Below are 27,566 nucleotides of genomic sequence, written 5' to 3'. Positions count from 1 at the left end.
TCGCCGACTAGACTCGAAACCAAGACTTCCTTCGTGCGGCCTAGCGCGGTGGTGTGCAAACGCCACATCCACTGAGCTACACAATAATAATAATAATAATAATAATAATAATAATAATAATAATAATAATAATAATAATAATAATAATAATAATAATAATAATAATAATAATAATAAATTCCTCTAGTCATCGAGTCGGATTGAACTTAGAACTATCTTTCTTCTTATGTAAATTACATTTCCACAGGACTACACAAACCATACAATAATACATTGTTATTATTTTATTGCATTATTATTTTATCAAGTTCTGTTCAGCATATGATAACTTGATATACATACATTGACAATGAATCAAACCGCACATGTAGGCATTCATTCAAAAACACTGATAAACGTAAAAATAATTTATTTGCCTTTTTAGTTCTTATATATGGGTGTAACTATGGGCTTTCTTCCTGATTTTTCAGATTTTATAATGTTAAATGACCACGTCATATGTACTAGAATGTTTTTCTGTTGTATGAGTTCTGAGAATTCGCTGAAAAAAAAATATACATATATACATAGTGTTGCTCAAATTATAATAAATACTAAACTAGTTCACAATAGTACTGCACAAATTTCTGTAGTCGCATAGGTAACAACTCCAGATGTGATTGTTCTGATTTCAGGGAGTTGTAGCCAATGGTTGTACACTGTCGAGATTTTACGTCGCCGTTGTGAACTCACTTCACCCCTGGTCGCTGCCTTTCACTTAGTTCAAAGATGGCGGCCGTCAGTGGTGGTTTCAGTGGGAATCTGCCGTCAGAAACAGTCTTCTGTTTGTACAGGCATTTATTTTATTTGAAAATTTATTTATGAAAATGGATGAAAGACACAAAGAGCTTTTACAGATTCACAGAGGAAGATTTGCGCAATGTGTAGATCCCGATATACTTGTTCCTTTTTTCCAGTCTAATGGATTACTAAATTCTGATGACGTGAATGAACTCGAAAAGCAGAATAATCAAGGTGCTAAGATAGAAAGACTCTTAGATATACTTCCAACAAAAGGGCCACAAGTTTTTCAAGCACTGTGCCTAGCCCTGGAAACAACCTATCCGCATCTTCTTACTGTTATGTTCCTGGGAGGAAGCCAAAAAGTTGGAGGTAAGACCACACCTATGACTAAAGTAATTTTTTTTTTTTGATACAAACGTTTAAATTATACCTGTATGAATGATTTTCGCTATTTAGACATAAAAGTAATTATAATGCCGGAAACATATTTAACAAGATTCGCGTTAAATGATAAATAAATAAGGGATCTGTAGAAGTGCATGCGTATACTATAACATAATATGTCAATTTTTAACCATTCTGTGATGGTCGTCTTGGATCGTGGTTAGTAATAACCTCATATGACCATTATTATTGTTATTTGCTGTTTTATGTTATTATTTCGATACTTACGCATGCTGCATATCTTGGGCATTATACCGTAAAAGAACAACTAGGTCATATTGTTATTTTTGTTTTGTGACACAATTTACCGCTTTAGAGATTCGTGGTTGTTATAACTAAACTTATAGATTTTTCAAGTAGAAAGCATATGTATTAACACAAAATGGAGCATATAATGCTATGTGTGTGTGTGTATGGGGGGCTTGCTGCAAGACGTGGCAATGTCACTTTGCTGACCAAATTGACTAGCATTACACTGGGTTTCAAAACTTATTTTCAGTACTGTGCTCATGTCAGAATATAAGTGGCATGGAAATGAATGACATTGTTTTTTGTCAGTATTTTATGAAACGTTTCTGTGCAAGATATACTATTGACATTGGCACTTCTTGCACCATGTCAGATATACATGGTGTATATATTTAAATTATTTAGTTTTGTGGAATTGAATGTTTCATTACCACAGTAATTCTTTCATGGTTGTATATTTATTGAGTTAAACATATATTTATACAGGAATTAAGAAAAAGGAAATTGTTTAGATGAAGTTTATATTATATATTTTAATTGGATAAATAATTAAAATAATAGCTTTCAAAAATACTTTTTAAAGCACAGATAAATCTTTTAGAATATATCAGTATGCCTTTGAGCAGCTTGCAGCCCCCTTATGTTATGGGTATGTTAGTGTAGATCAAGTGTTGTGATACCAACTGGCCACTCACTTGTTCTATGTTCTCTTTTTCTTTTCATGGTTATATTCATCTACCAGTTACAGATACAGTATATACAGCAGTTAGACATTTAACTTTCCTTTATATCAAACCTATCCATTAATTAAATTAGCATTTAATAGAAAACTATTTTCAGATGAATTGATCTGAGATTAATTAATCTTGTAATTATTCAACAGAAATTTCTCCATTAAAAAAATGAAATGTGAAAAGTAAAAAATATACAGTACAGTTTTTAAACTGTTTATGAGTAACTTGATGGATTAAATATCACTCTCGAGCCATGCCATTTGTTGTAGTTGATGCAAGTAAGATTTCATAGCTTAAGCTTGTAGTATTTTATTAAAGCCTGAATATAATTTACTTTTATTATTATTATTATTTTTTATGTCGAGCTCATACTCTTGGTTTAAATGTAATGGTATACTATTTGGAAGTTTCCATAATAATTGTCTGTTCAAAATGGAATCCTGATTTCTTTTTCTTTCCCAGTCCATTTTTATGACCTTCTGTTGACAAATATTGGAAATCCCATTCAATGATGGGACTTTGGTACATATTTTTGTGACAATCAGTTTTTTTTTTTTTTTTTTTTTTCCTTGTACACTTTCTGGCATGTGCAGTGTAAATATATTTATTGTATATAAATATCTATTTATCAGCAGTGCTTATCTTTTGGTGCTCTTACTTGTTAATGACTGTGTTTTTCATAACATTTTTTAAGAGCTAATTTATATGGCAACATCTCTTTAAATAAAATTATATTGCAAATGCTTGAAAGTTTACATGGGAGAAACGGGCCCATACATAGAAATTCTTATCAAATATCAATGGTGTCACATAGTACTGTGTTAATGGGACTTAAAATAATATCCATGACCATGGAGATGCAATCCATTTAAGCCCATTATTATGAGAGTTCAGAAGATTCTACAGAGGACATTGGCACCTTGAATCTGAATAAAGGATATATACAACACTTGGAAAACCTGACAAAATATGAATAATTGCATGATACATGTAAGCAAAGCATATATTAATGATAACATTGTCTTCAAATACATATATTTTGGTCTGAAAATAGCAGACTGTCATGAGTGACATGAGACAAATTCGAAAGGTTGACCCTGCAGTGATAGATTTCACCAACATGGTTCAGACCAATTGCTACAAATGGCAAATAACATATAAAGACATAATTAAAAATGTAATGCTATTAAAATATTATTCATGAATATGAACCAATATTAAAAGATTGTTTCTGGGAGACTTGTACAGAAGATAAATATCACTAAGGTGGCAAAATGTTCTTGATCCTATTGAAAATGTTCTTGATCCATTTCCAGTGATAATTGCTTTTCTAGTAATCATCACTGATTACTAGAAAAGTAATTGGTGATGATAAAGGTGATATGAAAACTGAAGATGAAAGTATTATAGATCTTTGGAGTGATTATTTGAAGGATTATTAAATGAAACGAGATGTGACAGAACAGTTCAACAGGAATATACTCAATAGTATATATCAGTATTTGAGGTGGTACCAAAAACCAGATATATCAACAACTTTGGGAAAATGATATTTGACCAGATTGTCACAATGCTTGCACCTGTATAATTTACACGGCTTTATTCTGAAGGTCAAGTTCGGGTGATTGGAGTAGAAGTCTCATAGAATCACCATCTATCAAAAATAAAAAAAAGGAAATAAAACTGAATATGAGAATTAGGAATTTTCTTACTGTTTTAGGGATTTAGTGTTTCTGGTAAGATTTATGCAATTATACTTGAAAAGAGGCAGAGAAAAATTGTGGAAGAAGAACTTGGAGAAGAAAACTGAGTTTTAGGCATTGACATTGTCAATGTCTGAGCCTGACAATAGACATTGTCAGGCTCAGGTTTTCACTTTTTCACAAAGATCTGTATTAAGTTTTGTATGTCTGGAAAAGTCATTGACAAGGTGCCAAGAGAAAAGTTGTTCAAAATTTTACAATTAGATGGTGTAAATTGGACTACTTTCGGTAGTATTTAGTTAATCAGCAGTGAGAATTGGTGGTACAGAAAGGTTGTTTGATGTAAAATCAGGTGTAAATCAAGGGTGTAGACTATATTCAATGTTATTCACCATTTGTGCTGACATTTTGAAGGAAAGTGACATTGAACCTGATATCAAAATTGGAGATGTTAATTTCATCTGTTTACTCTCTGAAGCTCAGTCAGTATAGACGAAGCCCTTTGGTCAGAAAGACCTGGCAAACCCCCAGAACAGGCAAACTGGCCAGTTGAACATGTGCAATTTACAGACAAGAATACTTGGAGGCCTTATCCTTGTATTATAAGAAATCCAAGGATGCTTGGAAGGCTGTGGGTGCTTAAGTGCCTGTTAAAGCCATTGGCAGTCAGACTCTATGCAGATGATTCTATATTCTTAAATAATCCAGTACAAGTCTGCACTATTTCTTAACTAAATCACAGAATTCTTTGTAAAAAAAATTGGGCATGAAAATCAGCAATAATAAGACTGAAAATAGGCAAGAACATTGAAGCATCAGCTGGATCTTTAATGGAAATCTGTAGAACAAATAAAATAATTCAGCTGCTTTGGCATGCTTTTTAGTTAAAAATAAATATTTTCATATTTATAAAAATACAACATAATATAATATTTATATATTATGTTTATAAATATACAACATAAGTAAATTATTATGGTCAGAACAATAAACTAGCTATATACAAGATAATGATTCAGATTTACAAAGCTTTGAAAGAAGTCAATATACATCCCCATGGGCAAGGTGCATTGTGCCATGTAACCTGTCACGTGTTTGTAGCCAGTGTAAATATGATGCTCCTATGTCAGTGCAACTGTGTCTGGGTGAAATGCAAGAAGGGAACTGACTGAGTTTGAAAGAGGCATTGTGATAGGATGTTGCTGGCCTATTTGTTTGGCAAATTATTGACATATTAGGCAATCCATGTCTAACAATCAGTGATATCATACTGAGATGGAAATGTCTACCCACAGTGGACAACCCACTGTGGGTAGCCCTTGCACTTACTAAATATTATCATATTATCCACTTACTGAATATGTAAAAGTTGCCATTCATTGGCTGATATGTTGAATTCATAGTTCCAGGCATCGGCTGGAACACGAATCTGTGCAAAAGCATTCAGAATTGAGGCTGAAAACATGGATTTCCATGGTAGAACTGAGATATGCAAGCCCCACATCACCTGAACCAACATGCAACATTATCTTCAGTAGTGCAAAGAGTGTGTACATTGAGACAAAACTTGGAAAGCTGTATAATGGAGCAACAAATCATGCTACATCTTCTACTGAGCAGATCGATAGATATGGGTGTGACAAATGCTCGGTGAATGTCTTGCCAGACTGTGTAACCCTAACTGTGAAATGCAGAGGTGGCGGTGTGATGGTATGGTCTTGATTGTCTTGGTTTAGCCTAGGACCTCTGTTTATAATGCAATGAACATTGAACTCAGAGAGGTATCTGAACATTTTGGATAGTGCAATACTTCCTACTTTGTGGCATTTCTTCGAACCAACCATTGTCTTTTTTAGTAAGACAATGCACACTGTCATAAGGCTGCTACTGTAACTGTGTGGTTTATGTACATGAACATCACCACACTTGACTGGCCTCTACAGAGTCCTGATGTCTACCCTATTGAACATTTATGGAATGAACTGGAATGCCAGGCAAGGCCAAGGGACATTTGCTCCACAATAGTCTATGACCTCATGACATGCCTACAGAAAGAACGATCCAAAATTCTCATTGATCGCTACCGGGCGCTTGTGGAAAGTATGCCCATCGGATTGCTGCAGTCATCACCACAACAATGACTGCAGCAATCATCCTACATCTTATTAAGGTGGGCACCATTGCTGTTTGTTCCTCACACTATGCTGTCTATTGACTTCTTTCTAAACATTATATGTCTTAAACTTTCACAAACCATTAAGGTTCTTAGCTGTGGACTTCACAACATTGACTGTCTTGAGGATAAGGTAGTTGGCCCTATGCCTCCTGGTGTGTACTTCACGGGATCGTTTGCCTGTTCTTGGGGATAAAAAACCAAGTTTCCAGATGAAAAACCCACTACCCATGTATGAGACTGGCTAGCTCAACTTTAGTCGAAAGAGACAAGATAAAGGTTTCTCACATCTTGGACAGGAATCGAGCCTTGGTCTTTCCAACCAAGCTGTCTCATCTCCTATACCTCCTTTAAAGTTTCCCTACCAGATGTGTATTTTGTATCCCATTGTTGCTTGCGAAATTTCAAAACCTTTCACTTTGAACTGAGTTTCACTTACCTGCTCGTTCATGCAATCTATTCAAGTACCCCTTGTCAATCCATAACATCTGCTTGACTCTGCATTGCCCGTCCCAGTTTTGCATCATCTGCAAACAGATGCATATCACCAGTTAAACCCATCTCAATATCATTAATATACAAATTGACCAACAGTGGTCCCAAAACTGACCCCTGCAGCACACCACTAGTGACCTTCCTCTTTTTGGATACTGCACTCCCATATACAACTTTCTGATACCTATCAGATAGCGAGTCATTGATCCAACTAAGAAGTCTGTCATCCATTCCCATCTGTTTCAGTTTTTTTAACAGCTTGTCATTTGGCAGTCTATCAAAAGCTTTTGCAAAATGTAAGTATACCACTGTATATGCATCTCCCTTCACTTGTCCAAGACATTTGTCATCTTGTTATAGTACATAAGTTAAAAAAAAAACACGATTTCCCTTTAACATACCCATGCTGAAAACCACAGAAAATGCTGCTGTTATTAATGCACTTCTGTATCCTACTCGCCAATCTCTCTAGTATCTTCACTGCAACTCCATATATACAAATTGGCCTATAATTTGTAGCCACAGCCTTATCACCACCATTATGCATGAAACAATTTTATTTTTTTTCTACTCCCTTGGAATCTGTGCTGTTGTAAGACTTATTAAACACATGTGCCAGTTCTACTGCCAATTCCTTGGAATATTCCTTTAAGACGTGGTGATATGTCATCAAATCCTATCGCCTTATTGACATCAAGTTTATTTCCTCATATACTTCCTGCTCACTCACATTTAAGCTATCCTCTCTTATGTTCTCTGCTCTTAAGTGTCTCATAATTTTGTCTTGATGAGGATGAAACTTGAAACTCCCTTATAAATTTATCACTGAATACCTCAGCAATGGCTTCTACAGTAGTTACCATTTTCATCCATTAACATCATCTTACCATAGTCATTCTTCCGTCTACTTGCCACATATCTAAAAAAAAAAAAAAAAAAAAAAACTAGGTTTTTCTTTGCCTAAATTGCTAATTTCTGTTCATACTGCACTTTTGTTGTCCTTACTGAGTGATTCTCCTGGCATGTTCTTTATACTCTTCATTTAACTGATTATTACCATTATTCATCTTGTACTGCCTTCGAAGCACCTTCTTCCAGAATTCGTTCTTAAGCTCCTCATTCATCCATTTTACACCTACCTCAGAATACATTCACAAATTGATGCTGTTATATATTAGTTCTCAAGCAGCATTTATTTCCTTATCGCCCCTTATTCCATGCTATAGCTCAGAGCTCTCTCCTAAGCTTTTCATAATCACCAGCCTTTTACTTCCACATATTCTTTCCTCACAGAAATCTATATGTGGTTAGTGGCAATCCTCAAGTGATCACTTCATGGTCACTCTCAGCAACTTTCTTTAGGTCACTCCCTTTAGGAAAGTGCGAAACCCTAGTTAAAATTATATCCTCCGATGAAGTCATCAGATCTAAAACTCTCATGAACTCGAGAAATTCGTTTTCCTTATTCTCAAATGATATCTCTTTATTCCAATCTATACCTACATAATTAAAATCACCCTTCCTTTGTTCGCCAGCCCAAGTTGTTTATACATTTCTTCATCACCACCCTCCACATTCCCTGGCCTATAGCAACATTCAGCTAAATGTTGCTATAGGCCAGGCCTTCACCTTACACCACATTGTCTCATAACCATTGCCACTATTTCCTTCTTACATGTCTCCCTTATGTGAACATAATGTCTATTATTATCATTTTTACTAATTATTATTATCATTGGTATTGTTCTAAATACTTGCTGCATCTGTTGTATTATATTTTCATTTGTACTAATTCAGTGTGTTAATAAAATTTCGAAAAATCAACAATATCTGACATGCATTTGCAAAATTGTACTCACTTTCATTTGTTTCATCGGTTGGATGAGCATTGTATGCAGTAGTGAGTACCTCTCACGATGAGTCTCTGACTCCATGGATGTCAAATGCTAATAATAATAATAAAATTTGAGTGCGATAATACTACATGAAAGTTTGTTATAATTCACTTACTATCAACCAATTTCCTCCAAATTATCTTGTTATTTGCCTGGACTTGATATTGTCAGATCTTTAATTTTGCCCTCTTAAGACCTTTCTCGCTTCATTAATCCATACAGATCTTGGTCTTCTTCTAGGTTTTTTTTTTTTACTATTGTCCTGGCTTCAAACATCTGCTTTTCTCATCTTTCTTCTTCCATTCTGTTGAAGTGACAATATCACCATAGATTAGCTCCACACACACACACACACACACACACACACACACACACACACACACACACACACACACACACACACACACACATATTCATCAATATGATACTGCCATGATGGATGCCAACTGTTCACTTTGCCAATCTTTCTCAGGATGAACACATCTATAGTCTCCAGTCTTTTATCATGTGCTTTATTTCTTTTTATGTTAAATTGGTTTGAACATTGTCTATTATACAGCTAGTTTAGTATTTCGATTAATTTCTTTATTAATCCATATATAAATTTATTTGTTACTCTCCATGATGCCTCATTGCTTATTCTGTTGTCTATTTCCATATTTAATTTGCTGTTGCCGCTAAACATATGAGGGTAGTCTGAAAAGTTCTTGGCCTAACAGTGAAAAAACGAATTTATAATTACAAAATTATTTTTATTTTTCAACATAATCTCCCTTAAGACTAATACATTTATTCCAGTGATGCTCCAGTGCCATTATCCCATCCCTGTAGTGGTTCTCAGTAAGATCTGCAAAATACCCTTCTACAGCTGCAATTACCTTTTGATTCGAAGAAAAACTGACCAGCAAGGAAGAGTTTTAGTTTTGGGAAGAGAGAAAAGTCAGAGGGAGTCAAATCTGGAGAATAGGGTGGATGTTCCGACAATTCATAATGCAGATCCCTTAATTTTTCCTTTGTACACCTTTGTGGGCAGCTGCATTAACCTGATGAAAGATGATTTTTTTTTCTTCTGCAAACGGGTCTTTTTTCGCAAATTTTTTCGTCGTCTGGTTAGAAGATTGGAATAATATTCCCCAGTTATTGTTTTATCCTTTTCAAGATAATTAATAAACAAAATGCCTTTTACCAATGGCATGATCTTTCCTGCTGATGGAACCAACTTTGTCTTCTTTGGCACTGAACAACCTGCTTCTGTCTACCGTTTTGACTGCTGTTTGGATTCTGGTGTGTAAATCGATGCGCAATCAGTTTTATTATTGTTAAAATGCTCCAAGCACTGTTCGGAGATTTTCATGCAAGTGCGTTTTTAATCTGCTGTGAGCAAGCGCGGAACTCATCTTGCGCCAAGTTCTTTCATTTGTAATTCTTCATGCAAAATATATCCTACATGTTCTTTTGAAATACCTATAGCCTCAGCAATTTCATGCACTTTGACTTGCCAGTCATCCAATACCATATCGTGCACTTGATCAATGATTTCTGGTGTTGTTACGCTTTTTGGACGTCCTTCACGTGGATCATCTTCAAGGCTGATACAGCCATGTTTATACTTGGCAGCCCATTTCTTAATTGTTGAAAACGAAGGAGAAGTGTGCCGTAAACTTTTATGAACTTCGAATGAATTTCTTTTGGCATTAAACCTTCTTTTACAAAGAATTTTATAACTGCACGATACTCAATTTTATCCATTTCAAGGGATACAGACAACTCTTTTGCTTCAGACAGCTGTATAAAATAAACTACTTGATAGAATGACTTGCAACTTCACATGGATGCTTATAACAGATGTATCAACTAAGAAAAAAAAAATCTTGTCGATAGTGATGCCATCTGTGGTCGAGGCCAAGAACTTTTCAGACCACCCTCGTATTTCTAAATAGCTATAATGTTTCACTTGTTCTATAGGTGTTCTTTCAAAATGCAGATAAAGTTGTCCATGCTCCCACCTATTTTCATAGTTCTGGTCCGTTTATTGCTGACTTTCTTGCACACATTTGTTAATTTGTACCAGCAATTGTTTGTTTAGTTATGAATTCTACAAACTTGTACTGGATTTACTTAGCTGTATAACATGATTTGCATAAAGTATAGAGATTAGATTAATATCTCCACTTTTGATATCAGTCTAATGCAACTTTCCTTCATAATGTTATTCATGTAGATCAGTGGTTCCCAATCTTTTTTCACTTGTGTACCCCTTTTAAACCCATTTCTATAAATTGTACCCCTTGTTTTTAAATAATGACACTTTTGTTCAGTGCCTATCTTAATGTATTTTGTTTACTTTACTTGTTTTTCCGCCATTACTGGTTATTTTTCGTGTATCCCCGAATGGCCCAGCATGGAGTCGCGGGGGTATGCATACCACCGGTTGGGAACTGAGGATATAGATGATGAATAACAAGTAGATATAGGGTATATCCTTGTCATATGGTTGATTTTACATCAAATCATCTTTCTGCTCTGCCTTCAATTTTAATTGACATCAGGTGTCTTCCGTGCGTTCTTTGCTTGATACTATTTACATAATTGATAGATTGAGGCAGCTTTCTCCGACTCACACCTTAACTATACAGTTGTTTATCAAATTTTGGGTACAAAGTCCAGGTCACTGTTTTGAACAGCTTTTCTCTTGGCAGCTTGTCATATGCCTTTTTGGGATAAACAAAACTCAAATGCAGATCCTTGTTGCATTCCATTGGTTTGTTAACTGTTTGTCTTAAAGAGTATATCTGATCCCAACAACTTTTTTCACCTGTACCCAGCTTATTATTCTTTGAGTTTCTCTTCCATAGTTTTATTTATCTCTTGTAATGTATTGCATAATCTTACGTGGAACATTTCTTCTTTGAAGAATAGGGTATAAGCCTTTTTTGTCATCTAAAGGATATAATTTCTTTCTCTTGTTAGGTCTTTCTCTATCTCTTTTCCTTCACATTTATATTTAATTACTTCAGTAGTCTTGCTTTCAATTGTTGTCCATGTTTTCTACATTCTTCTGGTGTTGTGTTGCTATTTCATTATACAGTTCATTCCTTACTTCATCATGTCTTATTCTATCCATTCTAGTACATCCTTGACAGCTCATACATTTTCATTTTAGCTACTTGTATTCTATTTTCATGATTTTTGTTGTCCTTTTTTTCTGTCTTAAATTTCCTCAGTAAATCAGAGTTTCTGAATAAGTCTTTATACTCATGTGGAAATGGCATTTACATCCATAGTGCTAAGCCAGCTGAAAAAATGATTGTTCTAATTCGATTCTAGTTGTTTACTAGTGGAACTTTTTTTCCCCCTTAGCCTTCCTTTGACCTTCTCGGAAATTCAGGTTTTTCATCCTATAAACTCAATAAACCATAGAACACACTGCCAGATAGTAATGTATTGTGTTAGCATTAGGCCAGGAGATGACATCAGGTTCTTCCGTGCATTTTTTGCTAGATACCATTTACATAATTGATAGATTGAGAAAGCTATCTCTGATTGATGTGGGTGGTGATCGATTGCTTCTCATTCTCCAGAGGTTAGCACCTTTTATTCCCTTTGGGGAATAAAAGGTGTTTAGCAGTTTATTTATTTATCCAAGTTTCTGAACCATATATATTGTAGCTATTCCTATGTCTATAACATTTTCTTTCCATTTTTGTTATTTCTTAAAAACATTGTAAACACTGGTGTCATAGTGTATCCTGTGAACTCACTGTAGAAAAATTCCTTTGTAATTCTCAGAATGATTTTTTTCTCTTTTTATAACCAGGAATTATGAGAATTCCTGTCTAACCATTTGGAATAAGATCTCCTGCCCATTCCTTCTGAATTATGCAGTGCTGTAACACTGTAAAACTTTTACACCTCCATACTTGAGTATTTCTGGTTTAGTATCATTTAGTTCAGTTAACTTTGCACATTTCTGGTTTTGGTGGCTTTTTCTATCTTAGTTACTGATATACACTCCAGACTCCATTCTTCTGAATATTTTCCACTACCATTCTTGTACTTCTTTTATTTAACAATCTTAGACTTAGTTAGGTACAATTCCATACCTCAACAGTAAACACTAGAATCATGTCAGAATAGTCTGTCCTTCTAGACTAGGGATTCTGTGAGAGAAGTAATTGAAAAATAAATAAATAAACATATATAAATAAATAAATTATGCAGACGGTTAGAGAGAAAATGGTTTAAATGATAAAAATAATGAATTATTTGTAGGAAGTGAGATCGCTAGGTTGCGTGCAGTGATACAAAAAAAAATGCGCAGCGGCAATTAGAGCACCTGCAAAACTCTTTCCAGAGTGATTCGGCTAACGTAAAAAAACGGTGCAAGAATGAGAGAATTTCTGAAATGAAGGAAAGAGTTGTATGGTGACTCGTTATTAAGAGGGGTGATAGATGGCAGTGTAACTAAATCGTACTTACTGGGTGCGAAATTTAAGGATGTAAGTGAGAGTATTAGAGTGCAAAAACAGAGGGTGAAAGAATTAATAATTGTGGCGGGTACGAATGAATTGAAAGGTAATAAATTTTTTATGAGAGAGGACTTGAAAGTATTATTAAAGGTAGCGAAAGAAAAGAGTGACAGAGTTAGAATGGTTAGTCTGTTGCCGCGGTATGACAGAGGAGTTTAGAAGGAGGGCCATAATCGCAAATGACATTATGCATAGGTTATGCAGACGGTGTGGTGTGGAATTCGTGGATGTGTGGAATGAGTTTGAAGGGTGAAAGGACTTATTCAAGATGGATGGCCTGCATTTGAATGGACTTGGTATGCGGAGACTGGAAAGAGTGTTGCTGAATGAAGTGAAAATGGATGTGCAAAACCAGGGAAACTAGAACTACCAAGGAGGGTGGGGAATGGATATGCAGACATCATTGAGACAGATGAGTGTAAGAATGTATATAATATACCCGAGCCAGCACTAAGGACAAAAAATGGGAATGGGTCATTTAGAATAACGCATCAATATAAGGTGCAAGACTAAGGGATCACTGCATTTCATGTATACTAATGCCAGGAGTATTAGGAACAAGATAACGCATCAATATAAGGTGCAAGACTAAGGGATCACTGCATTTCATGTATACTAATGCCAGGAGTATTAGGAACAAGAAGGAAGAATTTTTGGCCTTGATTGGCTCTTCCTGGCCACAGGTTATTGGCATTAGTGAAACATGGCTGACGGAAGATGATATAGTTAGTGGGATAGAATGTGTAGGTTATAGTCTGTTTAGGAGGGACAGAGAGAATAAAATGGGGGAAGGGGTGTTATTGATGATAGCTGATGAACTGCAGCCAAGAAGAATTGAACTTGTATCGCAGGATAGTGAAAGGAGCTCATTGGAGGCTATTTGGTGTGAGATTGAGACTAGCAGAATAAAATATACAGTTGGGTGCTGCTATAGACCAGGTGATGGAATAGATGGTGGAGATAGTATGCATATGGAAATATGAAATGAGTGGAAGGAGGGTAATTATTATGGAGGATTTCAACTATGGTAACATTGATTAGAAGGAGGAGAGGACACATGTGAGGAAGGAAAAGGATTTTATTCAATTATTAAGGGATAACTATCTGAGACAGCATGTAATTGAAAATACTAGGGGTTTGAGAGTGCTTGACCTGGTAATAGCATCTGAGAATTTGACTGTAATGAATATGACCATGTTGCCACCTATTGGTGAGAGTGATCATAAGGTCTTGACCTGGGAGGTGGCTAAAGGTGTGAAATTTGTGATTAAGACAGGGTATATGTGGAATTACCGTGCTGGCAAGTATGACAAGCTTAGGAGATTGCTTGGATCAGTGCCATGGCATGTACAACTGCAAGGGCTGGACGTCGATAGAGCATGGGAAGCGGTCAAGGAGCATTTACAGGAAGTTATGGCTGATTGTATACCTAGGGTCCGAATAGTAAAACAAGTAGGGGTTAAATGGATGAATAACACCATTAAGCTTGAGCTGCAAAAAAAGAAACAACTGCGGAGGGAATTTAAAGAAAGGGGTGACCTGCAGGCACACGAACGGTATAAAGTGCAGGCCAGAAAGGTAACGAGTGTGGTAAAAAAAGCAAAAGCGGATTATGAAAGGAAACTAGCCTTGCAAGCAAAAGAGAATCCCAAACAGTTCTTTCAATATGCTGCAAGCAAGAAAAAAACTGTACACGGCAAAATGATTTTAAGGAATGACGATGGTAAGGAGGTCACTGAATCAGTCGATATAGTGGAGTTACTGAGCGCGCACTTTGCAAAATCATATCATCCAGGTGGTGACATTGAAAAAATGAAGGAACCTTTAGTTTATACGGGAATAGTGATGAATGAAGTGGAGGTGACTAGTCTATTACAGAACCTTAATGTGAACACATCTGTGGGATTGGATGGTATACCGGCATGGGTCTTGCGTGAAGCGGCTAAAGAATTATCAGTGCCCCTGACCTTGTTGTTTAATCTAAGTCTCAGGTCTGGTTTAGTCCCGAAGGTGTGGAAAGAGGAGAAAATAGTTTCCCTGCATAAAGGAGCTTCCAAGACTACTGTTGCAAATTACTGACCGATCAGCATATCAGGAGTCGTTGTCAAGGTCTTGGAGAAAGTAGTCAAGGGAAAAATACAGGAATGGATTGATGAAAACGAGATACTGTACAGGGGACAGCATGGCTTTGTGAAGGGTAGATCATGCTTCAGTAACTTGCTCAAGTTTTATAACAAGGTGACGGCTGAACTGGATAAGGGAAAGGGAAATGGGTTTACAGTGATACTGCTGGACCTGGCAAAGGCGTTTGACAGGATACCACATGGAATACTAATCCGTAAACTACAACATATGGGAATGGATATAGGGTTGGTGAGATGGATAGGTGGTTGGTTGATGGAGAGATATCAAAGGGTAGTTTATTCAGGAGTAGAGTCCAAAAGACGGCCTGTGACTAGTGGTGTGCCGCAGGGTTCTGTTCTTGGACCACTACTGTTTAATCTGTTCATTAACGATATAGGGAAGGATCTGAGAGAGGAACAGTTAATTTGTTTGCTGATGATGCAAAGTTGGGTAGGGCAATAGTGAATGCAGAAGATGTCAAAGTCTTGCAGGATGACTTAGATAGATTGGAGTTCTGGGCTAAGGAGAATGGATGTCAATTTAATGTGATAAAATGTAAGGTTATGCATTTTGGGGTGAAAAGATTAGCAGCAGTATACCACATTGGTGGAACTGTACTCCAAGAGATTGATGAGGCCAGGGACTTGGGAGTGTTGGTGGATAGGGAGATGAAGTTTAGGGGGGCACATTGCAAAAGTAGCTAAATCAGCTCATCAACTCACTTGGTTGTTGAAAAATACCTTGACGAGCAGAGACAAGCAAGTTATTGTTACCTCTGTACCGAGCCTTGATAAGACCTCATCTTGACTACTGTGCCCAGATTTGGTCATCTCGGTTCCTTCTTGATGGGGAGGAGGTGGAGAGGATCCAGAGATGAGTGACTAAGATGATAACAGGTCTATGGAATGAACCATATGAGAACAGGTTGAAGATTTGTGGGTTGCAGAAACTAGTTGATAGGCGGAAAAGGGGAGATATGATTGAGACATTCAAATTGCTAAAGGGATTGTATAGGATTAATTCAGAGGATATTTTTGAGATCAGGACTGGTGGTGGGAGAACTAGGGGACACCTATGGAAGCTGGGCAAGCGTGTGGTTAGCAGGGGTGTTAGAGCTGGGTTCTTTACTTTTAGAGTGGTAAATGAGTGGAATAAGCTGCCAGAGTCTGTTGTGGGTGCTATGATGGTGAACGAGTTCAAGGCAAGATATGATAGATACTGTGAGAATGTAATTGCATAGTTGTGTGGACATGATGTTTAGGGCCTCTCTCGATGAGTCTAAGGACTCCTGGAGTTGCCCGAAATAATAATAATAATAATAATAATAAACATGATATAAATAATAAATATACATCAGCATATGTTCTGGGTTTGCTAGTTGTGCACTGCACACCTGGAAAATTCACAAACTAATTTTTGAGGAGTTATTTATTTGAAAGAAATTTATATATATCAGCTATTTATTTTAAACAAATAGTAAATTAGATGCGGTGATTAGTCATATATGGAGATATATGTTATATATATATATATATATATATATAAACAACTGCGTTATCCAGTCATGTTCTTTTTTCAAATAATCCTAATGATGACCAACGAAGCCACTCTTTCTGCTGGAATAGATCAGAAAATATCTTTCACTGTGATGATGAGTTTGAAAGGAAAATCGTAGAATCAAGGGAAATCCTACTGAACCCGGTCCACTTAAACAACAATTTAAGTTATAACATCCCAGATAGCCATGCTGCAGTTATTCAATATTGGCGTTCACGTGAACCTGCACGCACAGTTGCAACAAACAATGGCACGCCAGTTGGAACAACTTGAAAAAATACAACGTTTTTATGTATCGATTATGTGAGGCCATTTGTACCTGTAATTTCCAGTTTGTTTAAATAATTCAATGTTTATTAGTATTCTTTTCCTTTATAAATACCTGAAGAAGGCTGCTATATGCCGAAACTAGTAGTATTTATCATTAAAATCTTTATATGTTATCTCGGTCTTATAGTCATTAAATCTATTTTTTTCAAATATATATATATATGTACACACACACACACACAGAAATGTGATTCTGTGCACGAAGTTTACAACATGGCATCTATTTACTTTTTTAATGGCTGACGGTGAGCTGCAATTCTGTAGCGCATACACTGATGCATTCACACTGACTGAAATTTGATGGGAATTAAAGGTGTGCAGGCTCTTGACATCACTGGTATCTTAATTCTATTCAGTAGATTGCCTGCAGCTGAGAAATGAAGCGCAGTTATTCCTTTTGTTTTTCCTGTTAGATAACCATATTTATTTTATCCTTTTCGACAACTCGAAACAGTGTTGAAGATATTTTGTGTACAACATACATCTGCCTCTTCCAAACAACATACGTTTGCATCTGTCTCTTCCAAATTTTCATAGCGCTTACATCTTGCAAATGAAGGATTGAAGTGATAAATAAATGGAACCATTTTTTTTTTTCTTAATAAAGCAAGCTTTTTATGAGTCTGATGATTTTTTTTAATAATGTTGTCTTACCACAGCACACCTATGAGAATAACCACTGTATGCTACTGTAAATATATACATACAGCACTTTAGTAGGTGCCAGTACTCATTGATTGATAGTAGGAAAACCTGAAAATTAAAACAATGTCAAAAAAAATGAAAAATTATTTACTGTTATTTTTACTTCATAGTGTGATTATGTGACATGATGGAGTTTATTAAGCATAAATTTATTGTACAAGTATATAAAAATTAAGTATAATGTTTACTATAATTTTATAAAATAATTGTAACAGATAAAGTTTTATATAGCAAATATCTAAACAACAGATGTAATCATTGAAAATGAATTAAAGTTGCCAAGAAATTATATTCTTGTGTAATCCTTTATCTAAGTGTAAGCAAACAAAGTTTGCATGTGAAGTATCTTCACAACTCAACTACTTGTATGTAGAGACTGATGACTTTGAATCAGTCACCCAGTATTCCATAATGTAAAGCACACCCCTTTCAAGATGTGTATAATTAGTGGGAGCCAGATTAAGAAGAGAATTTTAATTTGTAACAGTGAAATTTCATTAAATAACTAAGCTTATTTGCATACTAGGTAAACATAAAAAATTGACTGAATATTTCAAATTTCTTTATGTAACACATCCATATGTTGTTATTATTATTATTCAGGCCTCCAAGGGGTCAAAAGACTCATTGAGGGAGGTCCTTCCTAAGACATAAAGTCTGTCAAGACTCATCGAGGGGAGGTCCTCCCCCCTGAGAAACACAAAGTCTATCATACCACTCTTTAAACTCACTGACCGTTCTCGCTCCCACCACTCCATCAGGCAATGCATTCCACGGCTCAACCACCCTCCACACAAAGAAACCACTCCTTACCCTCTTGCTCACAGTTTCCTTTCGTAACTTCCAGGGATGGCCTCTTGTCATCACTCCTTCCTGCTGTTCAACCAAGCGAAAGAACTCCCCAGTCCTGTAACCACCTCTCAACAGTTTAAAAGTCTCAATCATATCACCTCTCCTTCTTCTATCCACCAAACTCTGCGGTCCACATTCTCTCAGCCGATCCTCATAACTATCCTTGTACAGTCCTGAAACCATCTTTGTCATCCGTCTTTGTATCCTTTCCACAGTTAATTTATCCTCTTCATATCCTGGGGACCAAATCTGAGAACAATAGTCCAAGTGTGGTCTGATCAGAGACTTATACAACGGAATGATAACCCTCTTATCTCTGCAGGTCAGTGTCCTTCTCATAATAGCAGCAATCCTCTGTGTTACCTTCACCACCTTTGCAATATGTCCCCTAAACTTCAGGTTTCTATCAATCATCAACCCCAGATCTCTTGTCTCCCCTACTTCCTCCAATATAACTCCTCCCATAGAGTATGCAGCATCCCATCGATGTTTCCCAAACCTCAAGACCTTACATTTTGCTGCATTAAACTGACACACCCCCATTCATTTGCCCATCTATCTAGCTTATTTAAATCCTCTTGCAGGGCTACCACATCTGCACTATTACTAATAATCCTTCCCAGCTTCGCATCATCTGCAAACAACTGAATATCCCCCTGCAATCCACTGGCTATGTCATTGATATAAAGGTTAAACAATATAGGTCCTAGTACTGAGCCCTGTGTGACCCCACTTGTAACCCTCTGCCTCCTGGAAACTGCTCCACCATACACAACTCTCTGATACCTATCAGACAGCCAATCCTGAATCCAGTTGACCAATCTGACATCCAGACCCATGTGCTGCAACTTAAATATCAGCTTATCATGTGGCACCCTGATACCCCTAATGTTCTTGTAACTTTATTATAAAAGGCTAGCATCTAAAACAAGAGCGTCCTTTCACAAATCCATGTTGATTCTCACAGATAACATTACCCTCATCTGCCCAATGCTGTATACGGTCCCCCACTACTTTCTCCAAGATCTTAACTACTAATGACACACAGACTGGCCTATAATTAGACACTTTCAGTCTGTTACCACCCTTATGCAATAGCACTATCTTACCTTCCTTCCATTCCCTGGGCACCTTTGCCAAAGCCAGACTTTCATTGAAAAGCCACGTTAAAGGCACTGTCAATTCCTTAGTACATTCTCTCAAAACTCGTGGTGAAATACCATCCAGTCCCACAGCTTTACTGACATCCAGAGTACTCAGTATCTGAAACACATCTCCTCCTGTACCTCCAGACCTCGAACCAGTCCTATCCCTCTAGCATTAAAACTGACTCCTCTAGGATGAAATACTCCAATAAAGTGTTCATTGAACAATTCCGCTATGTCCTCTGCATCAGTCACTCTATTTCCATTTTTATCCCACAATATCATTCTTCCACAGTCATTTCTTCTCCTACTGGCCACATAGCTAAAAAATTCCCTAGGATTTTCTTTGGATCTTAGGGCCAATCTCCTCTCATATTCCAGTTTCGCTTTCCTTACCACACTAGTCACTCTTCTGGCCTGTGTCTTATGTTCCTCATGCATCTCTTCACCTGTCTCCTTATATCTCTTCCATAGCCTCTTTTTCGCATGCAATTCCTGTTTAATATTGTTTGTCATCCACTTTACTCCAAATTGCGTCCTCTTCTTCACTCGTGGTATACAACTTACCATTGCTGATAACAAATATTCTTTCACAATTTCCCACGCACTAGTGATATCCCGGCCTTCCAATTCCTCCCTCCATGAAACTTCCCGAAGTTGACGTCTAAGACTGTTATAATCACCTGCCTTATAATTCCACATAAGTTCCCGTCTCTTTGATACTCCTGCATGTCTATTCATTTTCCAAGTCAACACCATATGGTCACTCTCTCTCCAACTGGTGGGAGAGACGTCAACTCAGTTATTATCAACTCTTCTGATGCTATAACCAAATCCAAAACTTTTGAACCTCTTGTTCCCTCTGTTACATGTTGCCTAAGACATTTGTCCCTCAAGAATTCTAGAAATTCCATTCCCCTATTGCTACATGCATCTTCCTCTCTCCAATTTATACTACTGAAATTAAAATCTCCCATAACAATCATTCTTCTTGCACTTGCCAAACTTAGCTGTCTAAACATCTCCTGGTCCCCATCCCCTGTGCTCCTGGGTCTGTAGCAACACCCCACTAAATATCCCGTCTTGCCTACCTCTACCTCACACCATACGCTCTCAAAATCATTTGTCTCACTTCCTTCCAAATTCTCCACTCTTAGAGGACATAGGTCATCACTTATCATAAGCAGTACCCCACCACCACGCTTTCCCCTCCTATCCTGACAAAAAATGCTATACCCAGCGACTTCTATTCCTGTTGTTATATCCTTTTCTGTCAACCACGTCTCAGTGATCGCATTAATTTTTGGCCAGGCTGATGCTATCTGCGCCACCAATTCCTCTCCCTTATTCCGGATACTCCTGGCATTAGTATAAAGCATATAAATGCCATTGTTTCTATACCCAGCATTATCCCTTCTAGACTCCACTCGGCTCAGTGTTACTTGACATTGTCTCCCTTCTCCCAAGTATCCATTCCCACAAGAGGCCACCCCTGCTATCATCCTCCCTGGGACACACTCACTCGTTCAGAACAGCAGTCTCTCCAGATGCCTACGTCCTTCTCATTCAAATGTAAACGGTCTCTCGTATACAATTCCTCTCTTTCCTCAATCGCACTCCAAGCATCCACATATACCAGTCCTCTCTTGTCACACATTCTCGCTATTATGCCATTCAATATCACTGCCTCTTCTGCTCAGCTCATCATTATCATACGTAGGCAACACGCACACTATTTTTCCTCTCTCTGTCTTCTTCCGTACAGTCTCAAGCAAAAATCTCATATCTCTCGCTGCCCGACTTACATTACCACTCAAGTCTGTTGCTATTAATAAAGGTGCCAGTGCACTATACCATTGTATACTGTCTCAAAAAAAAGCTTCTTTATATATATAAAGATATAATTTCTATATTATGAAGATATAATTTCTATATTAGGGGTTCCCTGAACCCTGAATTATTTCAAGGGTTCTTTCATGGCAAAAAGATAGGCTGTTATACACACTTTAATGACATGCCATTTTTTTTCTGATAGCAACATTTCTTTCACCAGATTTCCCCCCCCCCCCACACACAAGTCAGGCCAAGTATTATTATATTAGGGAGTTCTGCTATATGGCAAGCAAGAAGAATAATTATGGCAGGTTGATGTTGGTGGAGAGTGACCATTGCAAAGGATATAGTAGAATTATATGAATACTTCATCAGTGTATATTATACTGGTGTAAACAATGCTGTGCAACATATAGAAGGGAGGAAAAGCATCAGTAAAATTAGTGGTGCATCAGTGTTGCTTGATTGGATTCGATGTTAATAAGGCTGTGGAATTGGATGACATAACACCATATTTTTTTTTAAAGAATATGCAAAACATCCATGCCCTTGACCTACTTATTTAATGAAAGTCTTGCAGGTAAGGTTCCTAAAGAGTGGAAAAAGGGCAAAATAGAATCACTCTACAAGCAAGATTTCTAATTATAGTTTCTAATTATAGACCAGTCGATATATCTACAGTTGTAGATATACAGACTGGTCTATGTGCAGCAGTTGTGCGCTGCACAGCTAGGAAGGTTGGATAGGAGTAAAATACAGGATTGGTTTGATGGAGATAGCATGATAGTTATCATGTTTTAGCAATTTACTCTTATTTTAAGGTTCATTATGATATCAGTTGAATGACCCGCTCATGATGAGTTTGCTGACTCCATGGAGGAGGGTGTCATATTAATGGTTTTATAAAAACTAGCTAATTGAACCATCAATTTTCTCTATTAACTAGAGAGAGAGAGAGATTGAAATGGTGTATCCCTCCAAGCTGAATATAACTGTATACATAACATCTTATCTAATAACTCCAATTCTAACTGTATTAACAGAATACTTAACCCTTCCTCAATCTACAACCATTTCTACACACAGCTTACTATAGCCATCACTGTGCACTATTTCCTATGGGAGGGTAGCCAGATGGAAATGTAGTCTTTGTACTGTTTTTTTTTTTCATATCCCACTTGAAATTGATTGTGCTTATTTGCTTCTCTAAAAAACCACTCCTCCTCATTTCTTGCCTCTCCAGAAGTTGCTTGCTTAGGTACGTTCTCTTTGTCATGGGCAGACTGGAATATAAGGTAACATCTGATTAGGAGAATATAAGAAATACTTTTGCTGTCACTATTATGGACATCATAGTCAAGTAGACATGTCAGGCATATTGCTCCACATCTCAGCAAGGAACACACTAGAATCCAATCAAGTCCCTCCTAGACACTTTAATAACACATTTTGCTCTTAGCAACTGTTGTATCACAGCATACATGTGGTTGCAGGAAACAATGTAAGCTGTTATGTTCAGACAGTAACGATTAGCAAAAGTAAAGATAGCTACAGTATTCAGTAGTAAACATGAAGGTAATCTTCTTGCATGATGAGCAGTATCAAGTAAAGTGGTGCAAGCAAACATGAAAATGGTAATTTTACAATGATATTTATTTGTTGCTATGGTTCCACAGAAGGCTATGAGGAAGTGGGGGAATTTTTCGAGTCAGAGAAGGCATTTGACATAATGAAAAAAGCTGTCCTTGGAGATCTAAGCAGTAGATTAGGAAATGAATACTAGACATATAGAAAAGTTTTGGGAATTCTTAGAATCTGCAGTTACCTTTAAAAAAAAACAAAAAAAAAACAGCTTAACTGAATACTTTTGCTGAACTCTCTAATGTATGCAAAACCAGCAACCAACATTACTAATAGTTCCTGTATTAGGTGCTTGTCTTTTAAATCGGATCAGTTCTGCTTTGTGTTGATTGCATGCTACAGTTTCTATATATTGTACCCTGGAAGATGTCTCTTTGACAGTTACGCACTATTGGAGACATTAAACTGTTTAATTCATTTCTCAATGCTGTCTTCATTCCATTAAATTATTAATATTCCATACTTATTTTGTATTAAGTGTTGGCTGCTAAGGATTGGATATTATTATTATTATTTGACACCTCCAGGGAGTCCAAAGACTCATCGAGGGAGAGTGTGCCAACAGCAGCGAACGATTGAACCCCTTCCAACTACTAACTGCGCTCAAACTTACTTAACTGAGCCATTAGTATCAGAGGCTCTACCAATCGACCAAGCTTTGCTGGCAAATGCTTATTCCATATCCAAAAATATGGAATAAGTATTGTGTGAGTTATATAAATGGAAGGATGATCTGACTTCATAATGGATTCATGAATAGATTTAATTAAATCTAATAATGTTTGCATATAATTTTAGCTTAAAGTAATCATTTTGAATTTCTTATTTTAAGAACAATTCTCTTAATATTTGTTTAATTTTTCTGAGATTAGTAAAAAAAAAATTGCAAGAACTAAAATTTCCTGTTCGATTACTCTTGCTCTCTCTCTGTCCTCCCCTTTTCCTTACAAAGATATTTATATAAATGATCCAAAGTTCTGTTACTGGCAGTTATTAAACTATTCCATGGTGTTCCAATGCATTCAAATAAGTGCTAAGCAAGTGCAATCAAGGTCCAGCATATAAGAGATGAGCTGTAGCTAGTAAAGGTAAATTTAGCATGATCTATGGAAAACACACATGTATATCAAGTAAAACCAGTTTTGGCATGCAGAAGCATGTTCTTAAAAATTAAGCGAAGCACATCCTCTCCCTTAGACTTTGAGTGCATGAAAGAAGTCACTTTGAAATATATTTGTGCATGCATACTTAAAATTTTTATTAATAATTTATAATTTATGGAGTAATATTTTAATTTTGGATTTAATTCTTATTCAGAATGCCATGCGACTTAGGTTTACACTTCCTTTAACCAGAAAAAAAAAAATTGTTTCGCTACACAAAACAGTAGCCTGTTATCAACATACAAAATTATGACTCTCCACTGAGTCAGCATACTATGTTGACTCTGTGGGGAGTCATAATTTTCCATTCGCTGTACACAAAATGTTCTTCTGTGGTGTAGCTATTGATGAGGAGGAACAGGCAGTAATACAAGTGAGAGCCAAATTGCATTCAGTAAGTCTGATGTTTAGAAGGCCAATACGTATATATAAATATATAATAACTCAATATATATAATAATATATTAATATATAAAAATACAAAATATATAATATATAATAACTTAATGATATATAGGTCTTTCCTCTTTGCAATCATTTCGTTATCCCACATATACACAAATCAACCAAAAAACATATGCAATTAACAGATAAAAATACTGTTAGTGGATGGAAGATTAAATAGTATGGTTGATGGATTGTCGTGTGGGGTGTCTTCCTGCAGTGAGTCCTTAGACTGTTGGATATCATGTAATAATAATGATTTGTGACTTGATCTGCCTCATTCTCTACATTATATTAACTGCTCCTTCACTTTCTACTTTCATAGATCTAGCTGTAAGAGAACATGATGCATTTGATCAGAAATAATTTTCTGAAAATGGTATTATTAACGATAATTCCCAATTACTATATATCTACTGTGTCAACTATCTACTGAGGGTTACCTGTACTGTTAAAAATTTGGAGAAGTCCATATTGTTCTCACTATTTCCAAAATTTGATCGAATCTAGTATGAAGCTTTTCTGAAGAGATTTCCATTGTATCCTGCATTTTGTAATCATGTGTGAAGATGAGTAATACTTACTGCTCTAATTTCTCTCTCATTACTGGAATGTTCCAAGATTCTGTTCTTTCACTGATTACCAACCCAGTTCATTACCTTGTTAGATGACAATTCTTTGCATTCCTCTTACTCATTTCCATTATCATCATCAATTTGCTTATATATTGCCCTGATGGATCGTTCAGGCTACAACATGATTACACTATTAACTTTACATTATTATTAATGTTTGTAGACTAAGTGGGCAGTTCATTCTCCACTGTTAGACAGTCAGAAAGACCATCATCAATTATAAGCAGCAACTGATTAAGAGACTGGCAAACAAGATCTGCCATGAGATGGCACTTGTTTGAAAAACCTGAGTTTCCAGGAGAAAAAACACCTGCTTTCCCATGCTAAAGATCGACCAACTAGGGAATTGTTGAAGAAAAGGCTTAGGACTAGACTTAAGTTCAAGTCTAGTCGATGACTAGACTTGAACTTAAGTCTCTCTTTGGGCAGCCTAGTGCAGAGGATGCAAATATCACTTCCACTGAGCTATTCAGGCACTTCTGACTCTAATTTTTCCCAGAACTCTCATATTTGTGGTCTTTAGTTTTTGATTAGATGATTTATTTCTAAGCCATCCCTCAGATCCATAACTTAAAACTGGTTTGAATACCATCTTGTATACTGCTGGTTTGGTGTTTTGATTAATTTCTCTTATTTCATATAAACTTATTCAGCTGGCTACCCACATTGCCAGCTTTGCTTATTCTGTTGCCTATTTGCAAATTTAATTTGCTATCTCTAAATACTGCTCCTAAATAGCTGAAATATTTTATTTGTTCTATAGGTTCTCCATTGAGACTACTGAAGCTTTCTGTGTTCCACATATTTTCATACTTTTGGTTTTTTTGTTGCTGATTTTCATGCTAAATTTGTTACAAACGGCCTCGCCTACTACCTATATATGGGAATAAAAAGGCATTAGCTGATTTTTTTATTTTATTATTTTTTTTTGCTATTTAGTTAAAGAATTGTGGAAACTTGCACTGGATGTGTTTAGGAGTACAACATCATCTGCATAAAGCAAAGAGCTAAGTTTGACATCTGATTTTAATGAGTTTTAATGCCACTTTTTTCATGATGCCGTCCATATGCACATTATTGCCAATAAGAGTGGCAATAATGTGCATCCTTGCATTACTCCTGAATGTACATCAAACCATTTTCTTATGTGATCTGTTAGTAGGTACTGAATGAGGGTGGACTGGCAATTTGGGAACTTAGTTGACCAAATTGTACTCTATTGGTTTAAACCACAAATGCTTTTTTCCAAACCATGCACTTTACTGACCTGCACTCATACTAGCCCTAATATGGTGTAGATTTTTGCATGGGATTTGTATTATTATTCAAGCCTCTTCATGGAGTCCAGAGACTCATCATTGGAGGTCTGTATTTAGGGCTTGATATGTTTGCCCACTCATCTGTGGTGAGTAGCTTCAGATTGAACAAAAGAGAATAGAATATATATATATATATACAGCGCCAGCATATAGTATTTTTCTTGTGTGTGCAATTAATGTTCAGTGCCTTTCCAAAAAAGTTTTTTTTGAATAAAGTTGAATAAAACGAACAGGAAATGAAAACTGCTTTACAGTATAATGTTACCTATGGATTAGTCTTGCTTATACAAATTTTTTTTACATGGAACTCAACAATTAATCATAAGTTGATTTATGATACATCAAAAAATAAAGAACTATTTTAGGTATATTTTTGTAAATTTTAATCAAAAATTACAGTGATATAATCGGGTCCAGGATACAATTTCAGGATTTGTTCGTTTCTGGGAAGATCTGAAGGGGCCCGAACGGAAGACAATGTACATTCATAATTATATGTACCATTCGTTGTTCGTTTAAACTCTTATCTCATATTTTTTGACATCTTTTAGGTGCCTGTGTATTTTGCACACACCACCAGTCAGGCCTGAATATATATATAAAAAAACTTTTTAAATTATGTATTTTAAATGTTTTCCAAGAAAGCAGTACTTTTACTGTTCTTCCTATTCTTATTAAATTAGTGATAGTCCTGGACTGGCTGTCTCTGATTTGCTGATGGTGGAGTTTGCTCCTTAGGTCCAAAAGTTAGGGGGTAGGTGAAATCGTTTTATCCCTATCTGAATAAAAGGCATTAGGAGATTTATTTTATTT

The 27,566-nt window shown here is 36.3% G+C and overlaps 1 protein-coding gene across 1 annotated transcript in view; it reads left to right on the top strand.

Annotated features, from left to right (window-relative positions):
* The first annotated feature begins 807 nt into the window (after positions 1-807).
* Positions 808-27,566, top strand: part of Dlg5 (MAGUK family member discs large 5) — a 440,912-nt gene continuing 414,153 nt past the window's right edge. The window contains exon 1 of the mRNA XM_090409542.1: positions 808-1,152. Coding sequence (XP_090265668.1) covers positions 861-1,152 — 292 coding nt within the window. The 5' untranslated portion in view covers positions 808-860. The remainder of the gene's footprint in view (positions 1,153-27,566) is intronic.

This window comes from Typopeltis vanoorti, chromosome 19 (assembly GCF_054136105.1).
Source record: "Typopeltis vanoorti isolate ZY-2024b chromosome 19, IOZ_Tvanoo_1.0, whole genome shotgun sequence".
Classification (NCBI taxonomy): domain Eukaryota; kingdom Metazoa; phylum Arthropoda; class Arachnida; order Uropygi; family Thelyphonidae; genus Typopeltis; species Typopeltis vanoorti.
The sequence above is the reverse complement of the archived record's forward strand: the minus strand, read 5'-3'. Positions and strand labels throughout refer to the sequence as shown.